The following is an 11,883-nucleotide window of genomic DNA, read 5'->3' as shown; positions in this document are numbered from 1 at the left end:
TGAGCTGCTCAGAGCTACGCTACGGAGGCTAATGGGATTTCTTGGTTTCCCTCGTCAAACTCATCAAATACACAATCCAACAACTCCACAACGCTCTGGTGGACAAGTTGCGACCTGCACATTGACCACGCTGTGAGATAATAACACAACGTTACGAGACAGAGTTGTTTTAGAGGGAAATTCATGCAAAACCGCTGATGCACGTTGCCTTCAGGGACAGTTTTTCATCAAGCAGTCTCTGCATTTCCCTCTAAAACAACTCTGTCTGGTAACGTTGTGTTATTATCTCATAGCGTGGTGAATGTGCAGGTCACAACTTGTCCACCAGAGCGTTTTGGAGTTGTTGGATTGTGTATTTTGATGAGTTTGAAACCAAGAAATCCCATGAGCCTCCGTAGCGTAGCTCTGAGCAGCTCACGGCTCTGCTCCGCCGTTCTAAAAATAGCTTGCACCAACAATTAAAGGTAACGAACCTACTGCTATGACTATAGCGATTACGGCAATGGGCCAATTTGCCAAAAATGTTGAACTATCCCTTTAAAGGCATTGACATGTGCATGTTAACAATCAGAGAATGCTTTTTTTCCTCGTCTTTAATATGTAAATCCATGTTTCTTTTTATTGTTTTGACGCAGTTTCTCCCTCTTGCAGTATACAATTAATTGCCGAGCGCGACTGTGTGTCTGTGTGTGTGTATATGTGTGTGAGAACGTGTGTGTGTGTGTGTGTGAGAGGGAGCTCAGAGCAGTAGATGTGTGTGTAGGCTGTGTAACACGATTCCTGTTTTCCATTCTCTAATTGCTTCCTTTTGTTACCTGACTAGCAGGAAAAAGGGGTCGAGGCCGGTCCTGATGTGTCGCTATGAAGAAGACTGTTGGTGACTGCACCACACACACACTGACTGACTGCTGCAGGCCGCTGCTGCTGCTGCCGCTGCTGCTGCTGCTGGAGGAACTGGGTAAGGTCGCCTGACTCAAGTGGTCCAGTTGGAGGAGGAAGGAGGAGGAGGAGGAGGAGGGAGGTCTCCAGCCTTTTCTCTTCTTCGTCTTCTTCAGGAGCAGATCTCCTCCTCCTGCCACGTTTTGAAAGATGATAATCAGAAGAGCAACACTTGAGCTTTTTGTTTTGATTTTTAATTTTTTTACCCTCCTTTTACCCCTGGACATTTTTTGTCCATCTCTCACACTTTCCCAACTGCCCACGTAACGGTCAAATGAAAGGTCACTGGGGCCTGATTTTTGGCAAGGAGGTGTATCTTTGGGTAAACTCTGGATGTCCCGAATTTCAGAATGAAAGTCCAATTTTTGGACCCGTAATGATGGAATTTTTACCACACCCATGACCCTTTGCTGGACAAAAAAGCCCAATGGGTTTCAGTGTAAAAAATAAAGTAAAAATTTAAACTAACAGATATCACCATGAAACTTCCCAAGTTTATTACTCACATTAAGACAAATATTTTTTGTATTACAAGTTTTGTCAAATTGTATGTTTAAATATATAAATGAGGCAATATCTAATGAAATACGCTAATGCTAATTTCCAGAACCGAAATCTGAACAATGGATAAAGAAGCCCCTTTCAAAATGAAATTATTGTTTTATTTTGTTGACATATTAGAGTCAGAAGTTTTCACAGAGGGGACTGTGGATATCTCTTTTTTTTTTATCACTAAAATACTGTACTACCAGCCATAAACCCCATAGAGCCCCATAGACATTTTGTGTTTTTGCAGCAAAAACAACTGGCCAGGAAGGGGTTAAACATTTTGAAACCCACCAACTGATGTCTAAATTTTGTCCAGGGGTCATGGATGTGGTACAAATAATAGCATTGACTTTAAAGTTAATGATAATGATAATATTAAGACCCCCTTTCCCCCTCCTCTCCTCTACATATGCCATTTGAGACCTACTGACTATGAGTTCATGATGGACAATGTCTGGAAAAGTCTTTGCACTTTTATTTTTTTGTTGTTTTGTTTCAGTTTGGAGTGATGTGGTGGAACTTGATGCTAAATATTATATATAGTATATATATATATTTTGTTTTTCTTTGAGTTCTTAGACTACAGTATCTTTTTACTGATGGACTTAAGACGTAAATGATAATCAACACGTGGTTATCAGGTAGCTGAGGTGTCACCAACCCGCCGTTGAAGGTCGGTCGGGTATTTCCAGGAACCACGGTTTCTTTTAGAGAACTTAAAAGCCACAGTTTTTGTTTTATTTTATTATATTTTATTTTGTTTTGTTTGTTAACTACCTCAGTTTTGAGGACTCGCCTGCTCCACCTCAGCGATACGCACAGGCAACAACAACAACACAGCACTTAAATGAATATTCAGTTCTCAGCTGAGACTTCTCGACGTAGGCTGCTATCGCTCCTCCTGACATGAGCCTGAACCAGCCCAGCTGTCTTTTTATCCATCAGCCGACGGAGCGACGGCGTAGTTGACCGACAGAACAACGTTTTTATAGCTTTTAACTTTATTTTATTTTTTGTACAAAAACTAAAAAGCAAAAAACTTCAACGACTGGAAACTCACGTGTGTCATCCTTTTGGTCTTCCATAATTTGGAAATACACAAAAAAATAAATAGCTGGAAGTGGTTTTTACAAATCTTGACTGAACATGTCGTGGTCGTAACATTTAATTATACATAAAAAAACATTGTACGTCACTGTAGAGACCGAACGTCAATAATTTAACTCTCCTGTCAGATCGATGTCAAGTCACGTCTCGTTACTGGAGGTCGAGCTGTTAAAAGTTTTAAAGGAGCAGTTCAACACTCATACTGTGGGGTAAAAACATATACGTACAGCTCTGGAAAAAATAAAGAGACCACTACCCCAAAATGTTCAGCTTCTCAACATGTATGGCAGCCATCGATTCAGTGTCTGTTGAACTCCAACACTGATCAGCTGATCACCTGAACTAAATCATATTTAATGAGGAAGAAAGATTATAAATAAATAAAAAAAACACTGCTGCTATTAAAAATTGGGATTATTCCACCAGTTTTGATTTCTAAACTCTTCCTAAATTAAAAAAAGTAGTGTTGTGGTGTTTTAAAATGAATATGCATTATACAAGGTCTGAAAACACCAGATTTTTTTTGTTATTTCTGCAAATAAATGCTCTAAATGACCATATTTTTATTTCCTATTTGGGAGAAATTTTGTCAGTGGGTTATAGAATGAAACAAAAGTGTTCGTTTTACTCAAACACATACCTATGAATAGTAAAACCAGAGGAACTGATCATTTTGAAGTGGTCTCTTAATTTTTTCCAGAGCTGTATAAACAAAGAAAGACTTTTAGGATGAACCATTGAATTTTATTGGGAGTAAAATACAGCCAGCGTGTCAGAGAGGTTTTTCTGTTGTGTGTTTTTTTTTTTTTTTAGTTGATAATTGAAACAGTATAAAATGTTATGGATCAGTCTGGTGCGATGTTTTTTATTTTTTATTTTAATTTTTTTTATCATCTGTGTGTGTGTGTAAGTGTGTGAGTCTGCGTGTCGTCATGAAAAGTAGTTGTACCACAGCGAAGGTTTTGATTATGTATCATGTCCGACCCAACGAGTACTACTGACGTAATAATGTAGTAGTGACGGCGAGTACTTGTAATTATGTAGTAATTAATTGTTTTATTTTTTAAACGTTTTAATTTCCTTTAAACAGCTGCACACGTGTGGTTTTTACACAGAGCAGCAAGAAATATAAAATATGTGTGTTGTTCACATTGATGAAGGAACATGTTGCATGTTTTAACACGCATATAGACACATTATATAGGAAATAATGAGTGTATGTGTGTGTTTTGGTCTCGTTAAAATACAGAATCTCACCAGACTGACCCTTTAAAAAAAAAAAAAAATGAATGAAACAAAGAAAGATGTAAAATATTTATTCATTTGCACCAATGATGAGTAATTACACAGAAGAGTTCAATTGTATAGAGATCAGGCAGCAGGAGGCATTCTGGGAAATGTAGGAGAAACCCCAGAATGAAGCGGTTTAAGAGTTTTTAATGTGATCAATCATCACACAGTAACAGTTGGAGTGAGTTGTAGGTCACAGACTGATGGGTTTTAAAGGTGAAACAGTACCTGAGGTTGGATTTTCTCCTTTAAGCTCTTGTTAAACACCGTTAGTAGCAGTTAGCCTTTGTTTTTCTCTCTTTTTCTTTTTTTTTGTTTTGTTGATGTGACATTTGCCATGAAACGGTGTCTTGACTCTGACTCATGTTTAGCATCTTCCAGTTCAGAAAAAGATTGTGCAGCTTGTTTTTTTCTCTCTTCTTACCCAGTTTATATAAAAAAAAAAACAGCCAGATTATGACTTTTGTTTTGGTTTGGGTTATTTTTCATACTAGTGTTGTTGACTCTGTTGGATCACCAATTATAAGGGTCAAGAATGTGTTTTTTTGTTTTGTTTGTTTTTTTGTTTTTGCTAACAAGTGTGTTTGCATTTTTGCAAATGAATTGTTTTATACTGTACAGTGAGGTGAGTTAAACCTATTTTTCTAATAAAGTTATTGACTTTAAACTTGTGGTTGTGTTTTTATTCTGCAGTCGGAGTTGTTTCCTCGTCTCATCTCCTCCATTTTTGTGGCACAGATACATTTTAGAGATCATGAAAAGCTTAATAATGCAGTTCTGTAAACTTTGAAAACATTTTCTGTCCATTATTATAGTTTCGAGGTCACATTGGTTGATTAATTATATCATGCTTATTAATTATGCACAGTTGCAAGGTACTGGCAAACGGATTTAATGCAATTGAATTAATTAGTTAATTATAGGGTTTATTCTCTCAAATAAGTGACTCATTCTTTTGAAAATAAAAATGTGTGAAATAAAGTTAAATTAAATGTATAACATTTTATTTCCTTGACCTTACAAACATCCACTGTCAAATAATGCAAAAATAACTCAACAAACAGACAGTAAATGGTGTTGACATCACTACTGTAGATTTCCAATTAAAAATCTACGTTTTTCTTCAGCTTTGATCAGAGATATTAAATATTAATCAATAAAATCAATAACACTTGAATATATTTTTGAATAACAGAGTCACGGGACTTCAGGAGTAATTTCAGTCACTACACTGATGCGCTGTAAATTCACCAAACCTTGGGATCGTCCTAACCGGAAATGACGTTGACTGGATTTGGGGTTGCCATGTCCTCCTAGCAAAAATACACTTAAGGTGCGCTGTTAACGTTAAGATGGTCGTTGTGTGGTCATTCTACCCAGTAAATATATATATATTTTTTTAAAAGAAGAAGTTTCTCCCTTTGAATCAATAGAAATATCCTAATACAACAGAACTGGCATATCCCTAGTACACAGAGCGACAGAAAATTTAGAAAGTAGTAGCCTAATCATTAGGTAGTAATTAAAGTGAGCGACTATAACAAACAGAAGGTAAAGGGTAAATTATTCCTATATATTAAGTTATATAGCATTTGTAGATATACTTAGAACGCATGCACATCTTCAAAAATAATGTAGTCCTATTGAAATAGTACAAAAATGCAAGTCACAAAAGGTTAAATTATACATAACTGAGAGATAACACATAAGCAGTTATATGATAGATTGCCTTTTCCTAAGTAGAAATGCCATAGTTTAGGTCTTTTGAAGTGTAACTTGACTATTTTATGTATAAAAGAAAACCCCTATCAACTCAGCCCTTTCAAAATAATGGATATTTACGGCAAACCAATTTAATGAACCTAATACTGTTGGTAACCGTGTAATTAATCGTTAAATTCGAGTTCAAAGAAATAAAAAAGAGGGGTTTTGCCTTTTTTAAAAAACAAATCGTCAAAACGTTTGTTTTAAAAGTTGCGTTACGTATTTCCGTCCACATATCTGGCAACCCCCGCCGCCCGTCACTCAGACCGGGGCTGGATTAGAAACATTCCATCTGTCAAGGAGGAAGTCGGTCCGGACTTTTTTTCTTTTTCTTTTTTTAAATGGAAAAACATGAAGTAAAAAACTTTCTCCGTTTGAAGTTGACTCGGTTTAGTTTCGGACCGGTGTGTCCGACGACGACGAGCTGCTCCTGCACCTGAGGATTATTAGAAGATGTGTTTTATCGTTTTTATATGAAGAAGCTCGTCGACAGCGTCGTCGTTGCTGCTGCTGTAAGTAAAGTTTTTAAACGCGTTTATGAGCCGTTAACCGTTATAACGTTAACTTTAGGCGGTTAACTTTGAATCTGTGCAGGTTTAATGATGAAAACCATGACAACAGACATGTAGGTCGGGTAAAAGTTGTGTGATGTGATGTGTTGTGTTGTTGTGTGTCCGCCCACAGCAGCAGGAGGAGGAGGATGGCAGGTATTTTGGAGGATTTGAAGCGGGGGCTGAAGCTCGACTTGCTGCGGGAGACCGGGCGCCAGTACCCGGTGTTCTGCTTCCTGCTGCTCGGCATGGTGTCACTGACGCTGCTGCTCAACAGGTCGGTGCCTCCGTCCGCCGCCAGATTATCAACCGACATGACCCGAGATAGATGCATCATGTGATGTCTGGAGGAATGTGTGTGTGTGTGTGTGTGTGTGTGTGTGTGTGTGTGTGTGTGTGTGTGTGTGTGTGTGTGTGTGTGTGTGACCTGCTGTTTATCTGTTTATCACCCACTGCTGCCTCGAGCCTGTTATTACTGTGCTATCAACAGTTGCAGACTTGGACATGTAGCTAGAAGCTTCCTTCCGGTCATTATAGTGTGTTTGTTTTGTGCACCTTTGTGGTTGTTGACATCGCTCTGTGGTTGTGTTAAAGGGATAGTTCAACATTTTGTCAAATTGGCCCATTGCCATAATCCCTATAGTCATAGCAGTAGGTTCGTTACCTTTAATCGTCGGTGCAAGCTGTTTTTAGATCGGCGGAGCAGAGCTACACTACGGAGGCTAATGGGATTTCTTGGTTTCCCTCATCAAACTCATCAAATACACAATCCAACAACTCCACAACGCTCTGGTGGACAAGTTGTGACCTGCATTCACCACGCTATGAGATAATAACACAACGTTACCAGACAGAGTTGTTACAGAGGTAAATTCATGCAGAACCGCTGATGCGCATTGCCTTCAGGGACAGTTTTTCATCAAGCAGTCTCAGGCTCTGCTCCGCCATTCTAAAAATAGCTTGCAGTTGCACCGACAATTAAAGGCAACGAACCTAAAACTATAGGGATTATGGCAATGGGCCACTTTGCCAAAATGTTGAACTATCCCTTTAACGTTATACCACTGTGTGGCCATGTTGGACCGCTTAATCGGGGTTCCCACTTGTCCTGGAAACCTGGAAAACCTGGAAAATGGTTGACCAATTTTCCAGTCATGGAAAACATGAAAAATGAGAAAAAAAGTCAAATGTCCTGGAAAAGCTTCAGTTGTCCTGGAAAATGATTTACCACATAAGCTACCAGAGCTCTGTTTGCCGTTTTCAGACCTCACTAAGGATTTATTTTCTAAAAAAGTGCCTTGTGAGAAAACTAGAGACTTTGAGTTGATGAGTGTTTCCAGTATTGGACCCCATGTTTGTGTTGTTCTATGATAAATTAATAGGAATTTCTAAACATAACTTAGAGCCATAGACTGCACATAATTTAAATCAGACTTCTGGGGCTGGGAGAGGAAGAAACATAGAAACAAAAATGTACAAAATAAGGTACAACTGCATGAACGGGACAGAGGATGTATAATAACATGTCTGTCAGACTGGAACCGCTGAAAATGTCCTGGGGAAGGCCTGGAAAATGATTTCAAGAAAAGAGTGGGAACCCTGTTAATGGACTCGTGCAATTGATTTGCATCCCTTTATGGCCATGCTGCAGCTGTCTGGGCTCATATTGTGTCTCTTTTATGCCACATTGTGGTCACAAGGTTTCTGCACTCTCCCCACGTCTCTTTACAGTTGATTAATCACAATTTATGCTAGTTGACTAACTGTCAAGACCACCTAACCCGAGACCGTGTCAATGCGAAACCATTTCCAAGACCATCACTGTATCCAGTCCCAGTCCTCATAATAATCATGTGTCTTGCTATTTACATTATTCCTCCTCAGCTAAAAAGAAAAGATGATTTCATCTAAAATCTAAACCATATTTAATGTAAACATAGTTTGTATTGAACAGAAGAACACAGCACAGAACCTGCTGGTGTTTTTCAGATGGTTACACAAGCAGATACTTTAGTACAACTATTTGAATTATCTGTAACTTATTGAATTACATCACATAAACCGAAGTGAGTGTGTGACAGAGAGACAAAAAGACGTCACTGCAGCCGTGGTCTTGACCGAGACAAAACCCAGACCTTGAAAATGTGGTCTCAAGACCGGTCTCAGTACCACAACACCACATTATGTCTCTTTCTGTTTGTCTTGTATGACTGTTTTGTCTGTTTCGCTGTTGTCTTTTGTTTTCTGTAGTTTCTCTGAGTCTTTGTCGTCATTCTGATCTCCTAGTGGTGGTTGCTTCTTCTCACTTTGTGGTTGTTTTGAGTTTCCTCTGTGTGTGTGTTTCCTTATTGTACCTCTGTGCATCTCAGTGCCTAGTTGTTTTATGACACTTTGTGTTATTCATAGCAGGGTATCCGCAGGGTCTTAAAAAGTCTAAAATTTGAAAATCTAAATTTTAGTTTAAGTTAAAGATACTTTATTAATCCTTTGCAGGAAATTACAATGTTACCAGCAGCAGAAGACAACACAAGACCACAAGCACGCATCATCATGCACAAAAAAACACATGGTTTTTCTGGTATGCAGCTTTCTATGAAATGGTGGTGCCCCACCACTTTTTTTTTTACATGTAAAATGCCACTGATTGCACTATAACTTGATAGTCCTGTTGAATTCTGAGGTGACAAGTTAATTTCTCTGTAAAATGAGCTCAGAACTAAAATGTTACTTGATTCTAGTAGATTATGGAGTGTCTTGTCTGTGGACTTCCTCTGTGATGGCTCTATCAATTCAATACAATATAATATTTGTGTTGTTAAATAAATATTGAATGCTTTGAAAGTGGTTGCTTATTTCTTTTTTTGTGAAAATGGAGGACACTTCCCTCTCTTTATATGTAGTGGGTCAATTTTGCCAGATTATACTGATGCTGATGTGTTTTGTTTTCATAGCATCATATGTGAGTGAGTGGCTTTGACAAGAGGACATTGTGGTGTATTTGTAGTTCTGAGCATTTGCACATCAAAGTGCACTTAATGACAGTTAGATATTGAAGTATTGAGTATATTTACTGTGTATTACTAGAAGTTATTCTGTATTTTGACAGATTATAGTGATCCTGGGGTCGTGATGATCACTTTAGGCGTGCTCCTTGGTAAAAATGTTATGGTAGAGCCCTCGCTACCGCAAATGCTCAATAAAATGCTCCTGCGACACTTCATTGTGCTTTATTGAATGTATTTTCAACTACAAACAAGCCTAACACGCAACTTATATATTGCAATCAATTTCTAATTTTGTGACTCCGCATTTCTTTTGTACGTTTTTTATTTGTCATGATAGGTCTTAAATTTCATCCATAATGGTCTTAAAAAGGTCTTAAATTTGAGCTGGTGAAACCTGCAGAGACCCTGTATAGGCTCTTTATGTTTACTCTGTGCCTGGTAGACCTGCGTATCCTATCCACCCGTTGTTCAATCAATCAATACCCATGTGGATCTTACTGTCACTGCTGCGGAAAGCAGTTTCAAGTAGATCTGATCAGATATTTGCAGACTTATGTAAACTTATTTCATATTTTTTACTCACTTTATATGTAAACTCGAGCCAAAACATTAACAAAACCGCACAGGAAATAAAGATGCAGGATTAAATGATGTAACCAACACAGGAAATAACAAAATAATCATCTATTTCTATATCCTGTTTGGTGGATAATGTTTATTAATAATGAGCTGGTTGATTTCTGCTGCTTGTGACATTTTCAAAACGACTCGACCACGAGACTGAAAAGCTGCTGCAGATCAACAAGCTGTAATGTGAACTATCAGTGAGGGCGTCATGGCTGCAGTACACGTGTAGTGACCAGCAGGAGGAGCCCTGGATGTTTCTTTGCATTGTGTTTATTTAGTACAGTTTATGAGGTCACACACACACAGGTTCTAATGCTGTTTGATCATCTGCTGACACCACAGGTATATCCACATCCTGATGGTCTTCTGGTCGTTCCTGGCCGGCGTCATCACCTTCTACTGCTCGCTGGGACCAGAGTCTCTGCTCCCTAACATCCTCTTCACCACGAAACCAAGGAACAGAGTAGGTTTACCTCTGATCTCCAGTCTGTCTCTGCATGTGCTACATTTTGACTTATATATATCTACGTGGGTCAGTGTGTCATTGGCTTACACAGAGATGATGAAGGAAAACAGATGAGTTGTGTTTTCTCTCCTCCTCCTCCTCCAGCAGCAGCAGGAGCAGGAGCTGTTTCCTCTGGGCCACAGCTGTGCCGTCTGTGGGAAGGTCAAGTGTAAACGCCACCGGTACGTTCACAGCATACTGAGATTTAGTAATAAGTTTTATTTTTGATTTTGAGGCAGAATGCAAGTCTTTTTAAATAGTTTTTAATTATCTTTTTCTACAGCTGCTTTTTCCACAATCACAACAAAATGTTTAAAGATACAGTTCCTTTATTAAGATTTAGATTATTTTGTACCAGTGACGTAAAGCAGAAGTAAGCGGAATGTTTATTAAATGGCAGGTAAAAGTAGGCTAAAACATATTAAACTAACTGAAAATTCAACCACACATAAGTGCTACTGGACATATAATCAATTTTAGACATTCAATTACTTTTATTTAATATTTAATCCTTATCTCCTGTATAAGTGCATTGCATTTTTTCATGACGGTATTGAAATTGATACCATTGCTATTTTTAAACACCTGCAGTATACGGTATTACCGTAATACCGCCCAAGCCTAATTTTGACAACACATTTTTTTTTGTTATTTTACCGAGCTACAGTCTGTTCTCACTGGAAACACATTTAAAATCAGCTTTCACTGAGGCCATGGTGCAGTTTTGTGAGGAGCAGAGTTGAACAGTGCTGCTGAGAACAGATGCCGTTCTGCTGTAGGTTCCTCCAGGTTCAAATAAAGAAACATAAACGTTAACCACACAGTTATCACATCTTTCTATATTTTGTTCCTTGCAGGCCGACGCTGCTCCTTGAAAACTATCAGCCCTGGTTGGACCTGAAGGTTCATTCAAAAGTGGACGCTTCAGTAGCAGAGGTACAAACGAGCTTTTAAATGTTTAAATGTCATATAGAGTCAGTGTGTCACTCTGGTCCGACCTGTCCCTGTCCTCGTCCCGCAGGTGTTTGAGTTGGTCCTGGAGAACTTCGTCTTCCCCTGGTACAGGTACGAGGACACGTCTCAGTCTTCAGACGGTGTTGTTGGTGTTCCCAGACGTCTGTTTGTCTCTAAACTTCCTCCTCTGCTTCTTCTTCAGGGACATCACGGACGACGAGGCGTGTGTAGATGAACTGAGGATGACCTTTCGCTTCTTCGCCTCGGTGCTTGTCCGCCGGGCTCAGAAGGTGACGAGCAGCAGATGTTTGTCCTGATGTGTTTGTGGTGTTTAATGACTCATAAGGCGCGTTTCCACTGCAGGAGTTCCTGGTAAAGGGGGGGACGGGGGGGACGGGGGGGGGACTTCTAGGAACCGTCCTCTCAGCAGTCATGTCTCCACTGCAGACCAGGTTTCAACCGCCGGGTTTCAATCATGACGCAGTCGTTGTGCAGTGTTTTTTGTTTTTTCCGGCAGTATAGACACTTTCTAGTAATGCTGAGTTTTTAATTGCCATTTCGCTCGTCGCATCACGCTGTGATTGCGTATTTA

General features: G+C 39.1%; 1 protein-coding gene across 2 annotated transcripts in view; it reads left to right on the top strand.

The window, feature by feature from the left end:
- The first annotated feature begins 5,930 nt into the window (after window positions 1–5,930).
- LOC146961190 (sorting nexin-14-like) overlaps window positions 5,931–11,883 on the top strand; it is a 23,149-nt gene continuing 17,196 nt past the window's right edge. The window contains exons 1-7 of one of the 2 annotated variants that reach the window (XM_085770977.1): window positions 5,931–6,170; window positions 6,340–6,477; window positions 10,175–10,295; window positions 10,446–10,519; window positions 11,195–11,273; window positions 11,359–11,402; window positions 11,494–11,581. In XM_085770977.1, coding sequence (XP_085627103.1) covers window positions 6,350–6,477; window positions 10,175–10,295; window positions 10,446–10,519; window positions 11,195–11,273; window positions 11,359–11,402; window positions 11,494–11,581 — 534 coding nt within the window. In that variant the 5' untranslated portion in view covers window positions 5,931–6,170; window positions 6,340–6,349. Of the gene's footprint in view, window positions 6,171–6,339; window positions 6,478–10,174; window positions 10,296–10,442; window positions 10,520–11,194; window positions 11,274–11,358; window positions 11,403–11,493; window positions 11,582–11,883 lie in introns of both variants that reach the window. The other variant, XM_085770976.1, reaches the window with a different exon arrangement.

Source organism: Trachurus japonicus, chromosome 24 (genome assembly GCF_045865225.1).
Source record: "Trachurus japonicus isolate A0001 chromosome 24, Traja_1.0".
In the NCBI taxonomy this organism is placed as follows: domain Eukaryota; kingdom Metazoa; phylum Chordata; class Actinopteri; order Carangiformes; family Carangidae; genus Trachurus; species Trachurus japonicus.
This window is presented reverse-complemented; position numbering and strand designations above follow the sequence as displayed.